The sequence below is a fragment of the Phaseolus vulgaris genome, chromosome 8 (assembly GCF_000499845.2).
Source record: "Phaseolus vulgaris cultivar G19833 chromosome 8, P. vulgaris v2.0, whole genome shotgun sequence".
Taxonomy (NCBI): Eukaryota; Viridiplantae; Streptophyta; class Magnoliopsida; order Fabales; family Fabaceae; genus Phaseolus; species Phaseolus vulgaris.
The window spans coordinates 1971062-1987116 of NC_023752.2; the positions used below are offsets into that span (position 1 = coordinate 1971062).

General features: G+C 32.4%; 2 protein-coding genes across 4 annotated transcripts; one reads left to right on the forward strand and one right to left on the reverse strand.

Annotated features, from left to right (window-relative positions):
• Positions 1–3555: 3555 nt before the first annotated feature.
• Positions 3556–7478, forward strand: LOC137825219 (pentatricopeptide repeat-containing protein At3g02330, mitochondrial). 2 transcript variants are annotated; one of them, XR_011083294.1, is made up of 3 exons: positions 3556–6514; positions 6957–7065; positions 7270–7478. XR_011083294.1 is itself a non-coding variant. In XM_068630892.1 (1 exon), exon 1 carries the CDS (start codon positions 3659–3661, stop codon positions 6332–6334), a length of 2676 nt encoding a protein of 891 aa, XP_068486993.1. In that variant the 5' UTR covers positions 3556–3658; the 3' UTR covers positions 6335–6886. The 2 variants fall into 2 exon arrangements, 1 of the variants encoding a protein (XP_068486993.1); XM_068630892.1 differs by lacking the exons at positions 6957–7065; positions 7270–7478 and having other exon boundaries at positions 3556–6886.
• Positions 7479–7551: 73 nt separating this feature from the next.
• LOC137825220 (WPP domain-interacting tail-anchored protein 1-like) lies at positions 7552–12518 on the reverse strand. Of its 2 annotated transcripts, none has more exons than XM_068630894.1 (5): positions 12370–12518; positions 11600–12140; positions 10054–11207; positions 9273–9374; positions 7552–8011 (listed from the first exon to the last, which is right to left on the reverse strand). In XM_068630894.1, the coding sequence occupies exons 2-5, from the start codon at positions 12099–12101 to the stop codon at positions 7823–7825; spliced, it is 1947 nt and encodes a 648-aa protein (XP_068486995.1). In that variant the 5' UTR covers positions 12102–12140; positions 12370–12518; the 3' UTR covers positions 7552–7822. The 2 variants fall into 2 exon arrangements, with proteins under 2 accessions (XP_068486995.1, XP_068486994.1); XM_068630893.1 differs by having other exon boundaries at positions 12335–12518.
• Between the last annotated feature and the right edge of the window lie 3537 nt (positions 12519–16055).

A 16055-nucleotide genomic window follows, 5' to 3' on the forward strand; every position in this document is an offset into this window, starting at 1 on the left:
TAGTGACATTAAAACTTGTAAACAAACCATTTAGAAAGTACTTGCACACTATTGAAGTGGATCAGTGCTGCAGAGAATGAGAAACCAGCTTTTAAATATGGATAAAGCAGAGGTTAAAGCTGAAGTTCATTACACAGAAATTAATAATATAAGAATGTTGGAGATCCATCGACTAGAGTTTATGATATTTCATAGTATATAAGTGGGTGCAACCGATTTTATGAGGTTGGTTAGACTTAAAGTCCACCAGAGTCATCTCGAACCTATCCTAACGATTGTTTGTTAACCTTATCAGGTCACCTACTATCGGGCCGTTATCGAACCATCCATATTATATTACCCCTCACGAGTCCTCACTTTTGGTGTGAGGGGTGTATATTGAAGATTTCGAATCAACTAGAAATTTGAGTATTTTATAAGGTTGAGTTAGGTTTAAAGTTCACCTCTTAATAAAGAACAATAACAACATCAACTTTAGCCATTAGATGAAGCAAAGAACTTATTATTAAGAAAACTAAAGCAGATGATTTATATCTGTTAAATATGTGATTAGTTGTTTCATCTTCAAGTTCTTGTATATAGAATAACATATCTGTCCAGAAAAATCACTCTCTTAAATAGATTACCTGAAAAGAAGCATGTTGCATAATCTTTCACTCATTTCTCTCCAAACATTAGATGGCACACCTAACTTAATGCCATCATAGCACAGAATTATTAGTATGTGATATGCTGAGATATGCACCCTCTTGAGGCTTTTCTTTTGTTGTTTGTTTTAGACTAGCACTCTCTTTTATGCTTCTGATTTTGTTTTTATCTGTCCTCCCTTCCAACATTATCTTTGATGATTCTGCAATCAGCTTGCCAAATTGTTCAAAATCCAGTGCCTCATTGACCAGAACTTCTTGTCTTGACATCACTCTGAATAAATAGCAGAAAAGGTGTCACAATGATATTGGCCAAGGGGATAAAGCCTTTTGCCTAATGTCTAAAAGTGGATAAACTTACATAATTAATGTATTTTATTTACAATAATAATACATATCATTCATGGTATAAAAAAAATGTATTTTCATATTCTCATTTTACCACCAAAAATTAATTATTGGTGGAGTGCATTATTATTATGCAAATTGGTTATTGGTGGGCTATACTATACCCTGCTTTTCTTGTATACAAAAAAGATTCCTCACAAATAGGTTGGACATTTACATTGATGCTACTAGATTGTGTTGGCTTAAGCCTGCTTTGTGGAGTTTCAAGACTGACCCATGTAGAGAGCAGAGTTAACCGGTGTTGTCAATGTTATGTTGGGTGTGCTATAAAATGGTGAAGTGGAAGTGGGGGCTAATGTACCTGTAAGGTAAGACAAAAGGGGTAATCAGAAACATGTGTAAGCCAAAATTAACAAAGAAATGAGTGGAACAACATATTATGAATGATCCGATAACGGTTCTGATAGCGGGTGATCTAATAAGTCCACTAAAAACTTAAACTTTAAATGATTCTAATATCAAATTAAAAAGTCGATTTTAACTCTAATTCAATTTTATAAAATTTGCACTCACTTATATATAATAATAAAATATTTTTAAATGTGGATCTAAAAAAAAAAACTAAATAAAAGTGACACTATTGAGAGACCATCCTTGCATATGAGTTTCAAAACTAGAATGATTGAAGTAATAATGATTCTTAGTCCCCACTTACTCTTTAAAGAATGATTTGGAAGGAAAGGGGCATGGTACTTGGTAGAAATGGTGAACCAAAGGCACTCTGAAGGGCCACACAAAGCAAGGTTTCTCTAGAGGGAATGAGTGCTCTCTTTTATTGCTATTGTGGACACTGTGGAATCAGAGAATTAATGAAGTTATGAAAGTGACAACATTGCTTTGTTTTCCTTTCTCCTCCCTAGTGTGCTCCATTTTTCATAGTGAGAAAAGGTTTAATAAATCTAAAAAGTGGATACATGGGTGAAGTAAATCCACCACAAGATCTCATAATGCACAACTCTCACTTTTTTTGTTTGCATATATATTATGTAACTGGTATACCCAACTATCACGGTTCTTGGATTCTCTGCAGTAAAAAGTGACAGCCATTTTAATCTCAACCTCAAGAACATTTTTTCAAGTTTATGCAACAGGTCAAGACCTTCACATTCACTTCCACCAATCAAAGAAAGAAAATTAAATTAACTTTGCAGGTAAATATACAGGAATAATGGTCGAAGATCACACGTCGACTAAAAATTACTATATTTTATTTTTTATGATACAAATCTTAACTAAACTTAAAAACTTCATAATAATATTCTTAAATATACTTATTATAACTAATAAAAGAAGAGGATGTGCATCTTATAATGAAGATCACACATCGACTAGAGATAAGGACATTTCATTGTATATAAGTGGTGCAAACCTCAACTTTCTGAGTCGGTTTTATGAAGTTGAGTTAGACTTAAAGTTCACACTGTAACATCCTACCACTTGTTTAGTGACACATTACTATGTCTTTTTTATTAATCTTTTTAATACCTATAAAAGTAAATATAAAATGAAAAACTGCATTTAATATCTTCAAAATGTAAATGTTCATTTTTATGCATTTAGTTTATAGAAGAATTAGTAAGAATATTATTACAAAAATTATATTTTCAAATGACAAAAAAAAAAGTTCAATAATTTTGTTGATACACAGTTATAAGACAATAGTAACTTTATTTCCATAGATTTTAGGCTTGACTTTTTTTTTAGGAAAACAATTTATTTTTCTAGTAGATAAACCTTTTGTAACACTCCAAAGTTTTCACATACTGTCATCATAGTGGTATATCATAGAATATAGTATTCATATTATTCAATACAATAGATATGAACTAATTTATAAAAGAAACATCAATATCAAAACTTTGATAAGACTATATTGTTATATAATAGTTATTATTTAAATATTATAGTTGAATACATTAATACTGATAGATTACATATTTGATTAATTTTATTGTTTTTAAATACTTTTTTTATGTTACTTTGTATTTTTTAAATTTATTCTTACTTTATTTTAAATATTTGATGTCGAGGTAAAAATAGGTTGTTCTTACTTTATCTAAAATTTGGAATCGAAATATTTTAATATATAAAATTAATAATTAATATATAATATGAAAAATTGATAGCAATTAAAAGTAATATATACTAAGTAAAATAATGAAAATATCCTCAAAATATATTTTTATTAATGAAATTTATATAAAATACCATAGACACAGTTTAGCTGAGTCATTTGCAATAATAAATTGTTTTAACTTATAATTTTTCTTAAAAAAATTAAGTTAATAAGGCTAATTTAACATTTTTCATCACCAACTTTTAATGAAAATATTGTGATATATTATAATTACTATAAAAAAATAAGTAAAACACTACCAAAAAATGAAAAAAAAAAACACAATATTGAAAGGAAAAAAAAGTATGATTAAATTGCAATAGTGTTTTAAGGGTGATAATCCTCTTTTCTTTGGCCTAATAAGTTTATTTTGTAAGAATCATCTCTTATAAAAACACCAAAATATGAGAGGAACCGATTCATTGTTTTGTTTTGAAGTGTGAAAATCCCGCGAACTTATGCATAGTACTGTTGCAGTAGTGAATAGATGTTACAGCGTACTGTGTTTTGTGGACTTTGTGTTGCAAGGCTCAAAGCTTCTCCATCAATATCACTCATCAAAACCCTGTCACCTTATGCATTTTGTACTCTTTCCTCAACCCAAATGACCCCAACCAAGAAATTAACATTTTCCCATATTTTCCAAAAATGTTCCAATTTTAAAGCTCTAAATCCTGGCAAACAAGCCCATGCCCAGATGATTGTAACTGGTTTTGTGCCTAACATCTATGTTGCCAACTGCTTGATTCAATTCTATTGCAAAGGTTCCAATATGGGATATGCATTCAATGTGTTTGACAGAATGCCTGAAAGGGACGTAATCTCTTGGAATACTATGATATTTGGGTATGCTGGAGTTGGGAACATGGGGTTTGCACAGTCTTTGTTTGACACAATGCCTGAAAGAGATGTGGTTTCGTGGAATTCTTTGCTCTCTTGTTATTTACATAATGGTGCTAATCGAAAGTCAATTGAAATTTTTGTCAAGATGAGATCACTTAAAATCACACTTGACTATGCTTCATTTGCTGTTGTTCTGAAAGCTTGTTCAGGTATTGAAGACTATGGTTTAGGGCTTCAGGTGCACTGCCTTGCAATTCAGATGGGTTTTGAGAATGATGTGGTGACAGGTAGTGCTCTGGTAGATATGTACTCAAAATTTAAGAAACTGGATGATGCTTTTAAGGTTTTCCGTGAAATGCCAGAGCGAAATTTGGTTTGCTGGAGTGCTGTAATTGCGGGCTATGTTCAGAATGACCGGTTTATTGAAGGACTAAAATTGTTTAAGGATTTGCTGAAAGTAGGTATGGGGGTGAGTCAATCAACCTATGCTAGTGTATTCAGATCATGTGCGGGATTATCTGCATTTAAATTGGGTACACAGATGCATGGTCACGCTCTAAAGTCTGATTTTGGATATGACAGTATAGTTGGAACTGCCACATTGGACATGTACGCAAAATGTGGCAGAATGTCTGATGCCTGGAAGGTATTTAACATGTTGCCTAGTCCTCCTCGGCAATCTTATAATGCCATTATTGTTGGATATGCTCGGCAAGATCAAGGTTTTAAGGCTTTAGAGATTTTTCAGTTTTTACAGAGGACTTATCTTGGCTTTGACGACATTAGTTTGTCCGGTGCTTTGACTGCTTGTTCAGTGATCAAAGGTCATCTGGAGGGAATCCAGCTACATGGATTAGCAGTCAAATGTGGTTTAGAGTTTAATATTTGTGTTGCGAATACAATTTTAGACATGTATGGCAAGTGTGGAGCTCTGATGGAAGCTTGTTTAATATTTGACGAGATGGAGAGAAGGGATGCTGTGTCCTGGAATGCGATCATTGCAGCTCATGAGCAAAATAAAGAAATAGATAAAACACTTTCACTCTTTGTTTCAATGCAGCGATCAGCAATGGAACCTGATGATTTTACTTATGGTAGTGTTGTAAAGGCATGTGCTGGTCAGCAAGCTTTAAACAATGGTATGGAGATCCATGGAAGAATTATTAAGTCTGGGATGGGGTTAGACTGTTTTGTTGGAAGTGCACTTGTTGATATGTATAGCAAGTGTGGGATGTTAAAGGAGGCAGAAAAGATCCACGACAGACTGGAAGAGCAAACAACTGTTTCCTGGAATTCGATCATCTCAGGATTCTCATCACAAAAGCAAAGTGAAAATGCTCAGATATATTTTTCTCAGATGCTGGAAATGGGTGTAATACCTGACAACTTTACATATGCTACAGTTCTTGATATTTGTGCTAACATGGCCACCGTAGAACTTGGAAAGCAGATTCATGCTCAAATTTTAAAGTTACAGTTGCATTCAGATGTGTATATTGCCAGCACACTTGTAGATATGTATTCAAAGTGTGGAAATATGCAGGATTCCAGGCTAATGTTTGAGAAGGCACCAAAGCGGGATTATGTGACTTGGAGTGCCATGATTTGTGCATATGCATACCATGGTCTTGGAGAAGAAGCCATTAAATTATTCGAGGAGATGCAGCTTTTGAATGTGAAACCAAATCATACAGTTTTTATTTCAGTCCTCAGAGCTTGTGCACATATGGGTTATGTGGACAGAGGGCTACACTACTTTCAGAAAATGCTTAGTCACTATGGTTTAGATCCCCATATGGAGCATTATTCATGTATGGTAGATCTATTAGGGAGGTTAGGCCAAGTAAATGAAGCTTTAAAGCTTATTGAAAGCATGCCTTTCGAGGCTGATGATGTAATATGGAGAACTTTGCTCAGTAATTGCAGGATGCAAGGGAATATAGAAGTTGCAGAAAAAGCAGCCAGTTATTTATTGCAGTTAGACCCCCAAGATTCTTCAGCGTATGTTCTTTTATCTAATGTATATGCTAACGCAGGGATATGGAGTGAGGTTGCAAAAATAAGAAGTATAATGAAGAGCTGTAAGTTAAAGAAGGAGCCAGGCTGTAGCTGGATTGAGGTAAGAGATGAGGTACACACATTTCTTGTTGGAGACAGAGCACATCCAAGATCTGAAGAGATATATGAGCAGACTAATTTGCTTGTGGAAGAGATGAAGTGGGCTGGTTATGTTCCATATATTGATTTCTTACTTGATGAGGAGGTGGAAGAACAGGATGTTTATGAGGGGCTTAAAGCTACCATTTGTAGTGTGAGATAATAATGTAGGAAATATTTCAAATGCTGCTCACAATGGCTTAATGAAGACTCCTCTACACTCATGGTTCATGAGTTGTGCTGTTTCACATGCTGAAAATGGTCCATGTTCCCCTGCATTGGATAGTGCTCTGGGATAATTAGACCCTCAACTTGGCTCCTCTTAAGGGACATCAAGAGTTTGGTGAGTTTATCCAGCAATCTGAGCACCTCAAACATACATTCGTCATTCATTCATATTCGTTGAGACAAGTACACAGTTGAATTTGATATGGAGAAGTTCTAAGCATGTGATAATCTAAATCTAAAGAAATAACATGTAATTAGAGTCCTCAGATGTTCTTCACTTGATTCATAAACCATGAGATCATTATGAACAGATTCACGCAACCATCAAATGAGTATGAGACTGGTGGAAAGATGTATCTCGGTCCTTGTTTTAAGTGGAGGAAACTTACTGATACTCTAGCTATACTAAATAACTTGACAGATCACGCAGTGTTCTAGCACAGAATTTTAATGAGTTGCAAATAGAACAAGTTCATAATTTTGTTCAGTGTTCTCTCTCTCTCTCTCTCTCTCTCTCTCTCTCATTCTCACTTACTCACCCAATTGTGGGGGTGCAGGTTCAAACATGGGGGGGTACAGGAAGTACAAGCCCGAGTATAATTGTTATGCAGCAAGTCCCTAACGAGAGCGTGGATCATAAGCCCATAAACAAACAACAAATTAAAGGTGTTTCTTCTTGCACCCATCAAATTTATCCTGCACCCCATCAATTTCCGAAAATACTGTTTTACCTTATTTTTCCTTTTTTTCTAAAATTACTTTTAGATTATTTTTTCTGAAATTCATAAATCATAGTCTGGAATCCAGAAAAACCTTCCAAAATGATAACGAATCAAATGGACATCATTTCACCTAATTGAAATTTGACAGTTTGCAGGAAGAAACGCCCAAATTAAAAGATGGTTCTTTTAACTATGAGCACCTACCCAGATGAAGCACCAGAGTTGGTAATGGCAAATTACGATTTCTCTTCGTCAGACCTCAGATTAGAACCACTTGTTTTACTGTTAATGTTTTTTACGCCTTGAGACAATAAAGTAAATACCTTTTCTAACAAGAATTCAAATACTGATGAGTTACATTAAAGATAACTAAAATATTCTGCTAGACTCAACTTAATCCACAACTCTTAAGAAAAGGATCCACAAGCTATTTAAGAAAAATAGTCCATCATATGCATTATACCAAGTATAATCTCAAAACTAGTTACAAGAGAGAGGATCATATCAACCATGATCATTTTCTCCGTTAGTACAAAACTAGATTACAACACAACAACTTGCACTAAAACCTACAGTGTCAATGGCCTTCTAAGTTGTAACCTATACTGACCCGAGTATTTAAGGTTAGGGTCCCATTCCTCCACACCTCATTATTCCCCTCCTAGATCCCAAAAGCAAGGGGGGGAAATCTGACTATTCATTCAAAAATTGACATCAACATTCAGATAAGTCACAGCCGAAAACACTAACACAAGCACTGATAACATGAATAGGTGCTTAAAATTAAGAACTCCTGCATCTATTCTCCTCACAGTATCAGCATCTGGTAGAGTATCTGCAAACTTTACTTCATTATCATTTGTGGATGAATTTTTCCAAGTCCTGTCCACCTGAATAAGGAAAATAGGAGCAACGATTAGAACATTGATCTGTTGACATTATTCTTCTATGTGCTTTAATTTATTTTAAATGTTTATATCATCTTTTATCCAAGTCCTCATATCTGTGAACTTGTTATAAACTTCAGAAAGTAGCTTGACAACAATGATTAAATGCTAAGTTTACTCTTTTAATGTATATAACATAATTTAATGTAAGATAAGATAACATAGTTCCCTCCAAAATAGATTAAATACGGTAAGTGGAAAAAATGGAAACTAGAAGTGAAATAATCGGAGACCTAATGACATTTCAGTGTCAAGTCTTTCTCTTTGGATCAGAATGCAACCAAGAGATAAAAACAAGATAATATCATAATGTGAATTGTATTTATTTTCTATCTGCAATGTATTGCAGAGGAAGAGGAGTCTAAACAAATAGAAAGAAGTAACATTTTTTGTCTTGAAAAAAGTAAATTCCCTACAAAGCCACTAGTAATGGTATCAACAACAATTTGACATATCCTACCGGCACACCTTAAAATCAAACATAAGTCAATATTAAAAGGGTGTTTTTAATATAAACTAGGAGCCTTGATGCAAGCCATGTCTAATAGTATTTTCTATCAAGTACAGTCACAGGCCGAAATGTTCCCGTGATCTTCCAACCCCACCCACAAATAGAGCAAAAAGTGTTCACACACCCATTATCAGTGTATATTTCTTATAAATAGCGAGAAATCATTATGGCATGTTTTAAAGATTTCACATCCCTTCTACATTGGATGAAAAAATTTTGTCAACCACCCCGCCAACAACAAACAAAAAAAAGGGCTATAAACTGCTAGCTCCTACATACCAAAAATAAATTTAAAAAAAAATCAGTCCAGCACACACCAGATTCATATACAAAATATTGCTAAAGCCTTGTAGAAGTAATAGTACTATCCAAAAACCAGTAAATCCACTCACCCTGATCCCCAAAGCCGTCTTCATGTCATAAAAATAATCATTACTTCAGCAAAACCGTTTTTTTTTCTATCAACATTATGCTTTTGAAAATAGTTTTATTTGACATTTGTTTCCCTGAGAAAGCAGGTAAATTTGTCCTCTTGTAGTTTTTTCAAGTAGACAACTGTTATCCAGAAAATCCTTTCAGAAAATGCTTTTTTAAGAAAAGTTAATCTTTTAAGTTGACTTGCTCAGGAGATTTTTGAACATCAACCATATGCAAAAAAATAAAAAACAAGTTAATAAAGTCAGAAGTACCAACCTGGTGACCAGTTGTTGAAGTCACACTAACTTCTTGAGGATACGTATTTGGTTGCTTTAGCTTCACAACCAATATTTTGTTCTCACTTGCTAAGGAAGACAGCTGCAGACAAAGTACAACAATTTCAACTAACCATAAACTGGTATAGTAAAGCCCACAAAAAATCCAGTATACATTTTGCTAAGATTGAGTTCTCAATACCAAAAGATTTTCCCTTTCGAATACCTCACATTTCAACACATGATTCAACATTTTCAATCAGATTTGTTTCGAAGTCCCTCTGCTTTGTGTTTTTTCTTTTTAATTACCCCTTCAATCAAGGTGACTTAAATGATTTTGAAAAAAAAAAATGCATCCCAATAGTCAAGTAAACTACTTTTCAATTAAGTTTCTCTATGTATAAAAAAGAAAATGGGAACAAGTCTATTCACGAATAAGATATTACTAGTACAAGTTTAAGGCTTAAGTGGAAAACTAAAGGAAGGGAGAAAGAGTCATGCTTGTTCGGTTGTTCAATTGGTATTTACAAACTGACCAAAAAATAAAAGCATCACATACTCCTCGAACATAGTTATATTCATACAAACCCAGTTATTATACAATGCACATTAATTGAATCCAGTTAAAATCCTAACTGTTTCTGTTGATAAATGAGCAAGAAACACTTAAATTAAACTTCATACCGTGCAGACTAAAGACCTAGAAGCCTATAAACAATATCTTCCATCTCAGATCCAGACGGTTTTGTTATTTCGTAGCCTTTCAAAAACCTGATTTTTACCTGCTTATTAAGACGCTCTCTCTCAACAGCCAGCTGCATGACCAAACTTTTGAAAACTTTGGTCCGCTTTCCAATATCCTTTGCAGATGACACTTTTGCTTCCTCCACTTGGTGTAGTGATCCTTCCAAGCAGCGCAATCTGCTCCTTAAGAAGCTTAGTTCCTCGTTTAAATCAGTATTAGATTCAGATAATATGATGCATTTATCCTCTGCACTGTCAGCCCGGTTCTCCGCTTTAGAGACTTTTGACTTAAGATCCTTTATCACTTGCTCCATATCTTTAATTGTGGAATGCAACATACTTTGCTTCTCCATACTAGCTTCAGCAGATGCTACAGCATGCTGCAGCAGTAAATCAGATTCCTTTAGTCGCCTCTCAAGTGACTCTACCCTCTCAGATTTGCCAGCACTATCTTTCAAAAGAGCTATCTGCCTGTTGAGTTCATCATTAGCCTCTGCTAATAACTTACAATGTGCTTCTGCGGTATTAGCCCGCCTTTCTGCATTAGATATATTTTCTTTCAATTCAACAATAATGCCTTCCGTCTCTCTCACTTCAGAACACAAAATAGTATACTGTTTCTGATATTTATCAGCAGATGCTTTCACATTGATTAGCTGGCTTTCAGATTCTTTTAGCTGTTTCTCAAGTGAACACACCTTGTCCCTTGAAGTGACAACCTCAGAATTGGCAAGAACTAGATTACCATTCAACTGCTCAATCTTGTCTGAAGTAACATCCCTCTCTTTCAATTGTTCCAGAGAAGTTTCAAGCTTAGTTCTGAGCAATGATTCACGCTGACTTAAACCATTCAAATTGAACTGAGAAATCTGGAGTCTACCCAACAGCTCTTTTGAAATTCCTGTCAGTATCTCACGTGTATTATCTGCCTCAAGCCATCTTTTCCAAACATCAGTTGCTTCTTCCTCCGCGAGACCTAGCTTTTGTTCTAAAGAAGCCATCCTTTGATTTAGATTTTCTTGAATTTGCCTTGAATCAAATAAATTCTTCTCAAGTTCCATTTCTTTTGCTAAAGATTTCTCTAGCATCCTCAGAACAAGTCTATGTTGCTCAGGTGTGTGCATGGTTAGTACTGGGCCTACAATTAAAGATTCATCATCCTCTAGGATGATTTCACCATCTTCAATATTTGCTGTTGTAGTTACAAAAAGGTAAAAAACATTCATCAGAAATGGAGAATTATTTAGACAAAGATATTCTTATTGATCAAACATTCATCATGAGTCAGCCATCTTTAGCCAGCAACTCCAATTTTCCTCATAATTTTTTCTTCTAATAAAAGAGGAAATCCATTAATGCACGAGGAGTTCCCACTTCATTACACAAACAATTTCACGTGAAAATGGAAGTGGACCCCTCCGCGCCAGAATATGGGGACAGACATAAAAGATTTCTTAGAAATACCCTTTTCTTACAACTTAAAGAAAACGACAAAATCATGAAATAAATAACGTCAGGCAATCAATGTGCCACCAAAAAATAAAATCTACATAAATGAAGCAATCAATGAGATTCTACACATACCATTTCCTCCCCACTTATAAGAAGACAAAGTTCTCTCAAAACTAGCACATAGTTTCTTAATCTCTGAAAACTGCTCCTCGGACTGCTTCAAACATTGCTCAGAATCAAGCAAATTGTCTTGCCTGGGCTTGCAAGAAGCCACCCTCTCACCAGCATCAGCAATCTCAGCATGAAGGGTGTCCAAGAACCTATCCAATTGCACAACCTCAGAAGCCAACACCCCACATAACAGGTCAAACTCAAGAAACTTCCCAACACAACCCACGTCCACATCATTGTCTTCTCTGTCCAAAACAGAGCCCTCCAATTCAACCCCGAGAGTTTCCAACTGCATCACAAAATTGCTCAAGTTTGCAACTTTCTCAGAGAAACATGCCAGATCCAGTTCCAGCCCATCGAGCACGGTTACTAGGTCATCACCCAGATCCCCAGCTGCTTCTCCACTGGAAGGAACACCTCCAAGATCAATATCAACTGTGTCTTTAGCACTTTGAGTGTCCATTGTTCTAATCTAACACTTCAGCACTTGTTGCTCTGGAACCTGGTACATAACCCAAGTATTAAAATTCAAAAAGATCATATATTTAAGCCACGAAATTGAATATAATCCATTGCAGCCACCTGGGGGATAGAATTTGGAAATTAGAAAGGGATAAGAGAAATGAATGGAGGATGGTAGGTTTGAAGGAACAATTAGAAGTTTTTCCATAATTGAAAAAGGGAATGGAACTATACCAATTGAGAAGTGGGAAACGGGTCGGTTTGGATACCTGAATTGTTGATTTCCTATAACAGAGACAGTTGCACCCTAACCACAAAACCATAAACTTCCCCTTCAATCACACGAAAACGTTTCTTCTTCGCGCGTCACCTTTTTTTAGTTCACTCACCAAATGTTCTTGTGCCACCTCCATATATTTTTTTTCACCCCTATATAAAATAAGGAAATTACTTTTTTATCCTTATTCCACTTTCATAGGTTTATACAGAAGCAATTTTAAAAAATTATATATATTTTGGATTATATTAATTGAAAGTTAATCTCAAATTCAGAAATATAGCTTACACATTATAATTCGAAATATATTTTTAAAAACTGATATTTTATATTATATAATCTAAAAGTCTAGATTTGAGAGTAACTTTCGAATTATGTAATCTCGACACACATATAAAAAAAAATTCAATTATATAATTCGGAAACTAATATCATATTAAAAAATATTTTTAGATTATATAATCCAAAAACTAATCATGTATAAAAAAAAAACTTCGGATTACATAATCCAAAAGCTAATCATGTATAAAAAAAAGACTTCGGATTACATAATCCAAAACCTAATTACAAATTTGAAAAAACTTTGATAAATCATAATATTACATAACGATATTTTTTAAATTAAAATTTGTTTGGAAGTGTGAGAAAAACATATGAAGAGGTTAATGAAGAATGAGTGAACCACAAAACCTAGTGGCAAGGTGTTTTTTTTTTTTTTTCAAGATTAATTTGGGCAAACTCTTTTCCTTTTTTTAGGGATTATAGGAAAATTTACTTGTACATCTTTATTAATACCAAGAACAAAGTGTTACTTTTATATCAATGACTCATTAGTACCCACTAGTATAACCTTTAGCCTAGAAAACTTTTACCTCCACTTGCAATATTATTTTGGTATTTTTTATTAATATCATATTGCAATTCAACTTAATCCATTTTATAAGACGATGAATTCAATTATTAAAGATAGAGCTTTTTGAGTGAATTATGCAAAATTAAAAAACATACATAATTAGTCATAATGCATATCATTTCAATTTTATACTAGTACATGATATTTTATGTCTACATGCAATTTTAAATAATACTTAATTTCTTAAATAAATGTATTAGTTAGTAATTAAAGTTATAAATAAGTTACACACACTTACATTTTTTTTTAGAAAGATTAACTATGTCCCCGTGAGATGTAATATGAAAACATATAAAATTTTACATAAATTTTGTAATTAGCAATTGCTTTGGATATTCGAGTAAGGTGGTAAATATTCACAACTAAATTACTTATAGTAAAGGTTCAAAGGATACCTATGATTTTCCAAAAAAAAAAAAAGCACCCTAGACAAATTTCTTGTTTTTCAAACAGAGAAATAAATAAATATTTTATTAATAAGAATTAATTTGCAGAATTTTTCTACTGTAAATTACCTAAAATCTTGATTTTAATCTATAAAAAAATATTTTAATTTATTTTTTCCCATCTTAATTACTTTAGCATTTGTCTCCTGTCAACAAAAGAACATAATTGGTTAACAAATTGTCCGTTTTCGAGTTGCCATCACAGACCAATTCTAATTACACATTTGCTAAGCAAATAACTCTTATAATTAAGCAATATTGGGTTTTTTATATATAAAAAATGATAAATGTTTGAAAAGTTTCTCTATTAAAAAACGTTTTATAATTGAAAAAAAAAAACACTCATAGTTAAATGTATCTACAGTTTCCAAATAAATGTTTATAAATGCAACGTGCCATCATTAAACTATAGATATGCTTAACTTGTCTTAGTTAAATAATCAAAATAAAATTTACTAAAATTAATAAAAGTATAATGATTTCTTATTTATTTAAAAAATATATATTCTAAGGGAGTGTGTTAGATATTGATACATTAACCAATACAATATTATACAATTTATATTATATTATCTAACTCTAATATAATCTCAAACATCACTCCTCTATCATTTTACAAAAAATTATTTCTATACATTTATTTTTTTAAGAATTGAGCTTTAAGCCTAACTCAACCTCATAAAATCGGCTCAATAAGGTGAGGTTTACACCCATTTATATACTATGAAAAACTTTAATCTCTAGTTGATGTGTGATTTCCAACACACCCCTCACGTCGAGACTACCAACTCGTGCGTGGAGATATATGTTATGGGTGGTCCGATAACGGCCCGATAGCGGGTGGCCTGATAAACCCAACAAATACTCGTTATGATAGGTTCGAAATGACTTTAATACCATGTTAAGAATTGTGCTTTAAGTCTAACTCAACCTCATAAAACCGGCTCAATGAGGTGAGGTTTACACCCATTTATATACTATGAAACACTTACCTTTTTAAACAAGTCTAATTAATTAAATGCAGAATGATGAAAGATTATTAATAACAAAATCTGAATTAAAAAAAAAACAGGTTAAATTCTAATTTTATTTTTTATTTACATTTTTGTTGCTCAATTTTTTGTGATTATAGTTCTCTCGAAATTTGAAAATTGGCAATTTTACATTACACAAATATTTTTTAAATATTTTAATTAAGCTTTAAACCTAGTATATTTATTTAAGGTTATATGAAGAAATATATTGCTTAACTAAAACATAAAAAATAAACATACGTAAAAAAGAAGATTACATCTAAATAATATTTTCTCTGAAAAAGTAGAAGGATAAAAATCATGCAATTTTCCAATAAAACATTAGTGTTTTTTTTGTATTGTCTTGTAGAGTATTAACTGTTTAATTGGATTTTATTTACATATTTTTAGTATAAATAATATAATCGATTGTACTTTACCTAGATGTATATTGTACAATATTTTAATTACGTATTATTGTTGTGTAATATTATAGAAGGAATTAATTAATATTAAACGACCCTAGTGTGACCAACAAAATTGACCACTCTAAATTTGTGTACCACCTATGAAGAGAGTCGTGAGAACTTTGAATACCATTTATTCCAATATTTTATTAAAAAGTTATGAATTTGTATAAACAAAAAAATCACACCAAATAGTTTTTGTCTCTAATTATTAATTATAATGGTCCAATATGTAGTGTGACCTAAGCACTAATTGGAATTAATTACACATTTACAAGTAATTAAACAAAATCAAAGTACTGAGAAAATTAAAATAGTTTAAAGTATGTGAAATTACGACCTAAATCTACAAATCTATAAAAGAAAGGGAACTTAATTAATATACCAAAATTAAGATAAAATATTTATTTTATTTTTATCTCTATAAGAGAAAATATATATTTAAAAAACAATTCCTTCAATATTTTTGTATTTTCCATTCTTCTTTATTTATTTATTTTAATATAGTTTAAGTTCATTATTCAAATTTGAATAATTCTTCAAAAGTTTCATTTTAAAAAAGTTGGATTTTCATACACTTTATATTTAGAGAGTTTACTTCTAAATGTTTTAATTTTGAAAGATGGTTGCTTATGGTATGTCAATCAAAAAATTATTATCTAAAACTTCACAAAAACTAAAATTAGTATTATTTTTTATTTTTCATCATTTTTTTTTTATCTTAGTTATATTGGAAGATCTAATAAACCATGAGGTATTTTGAGTCTTATGGGAATACACTCACGTTCTTCTTCTTTCTTGTATTATTCTTTTTCATCTATAAAAACAGGAGACAATCA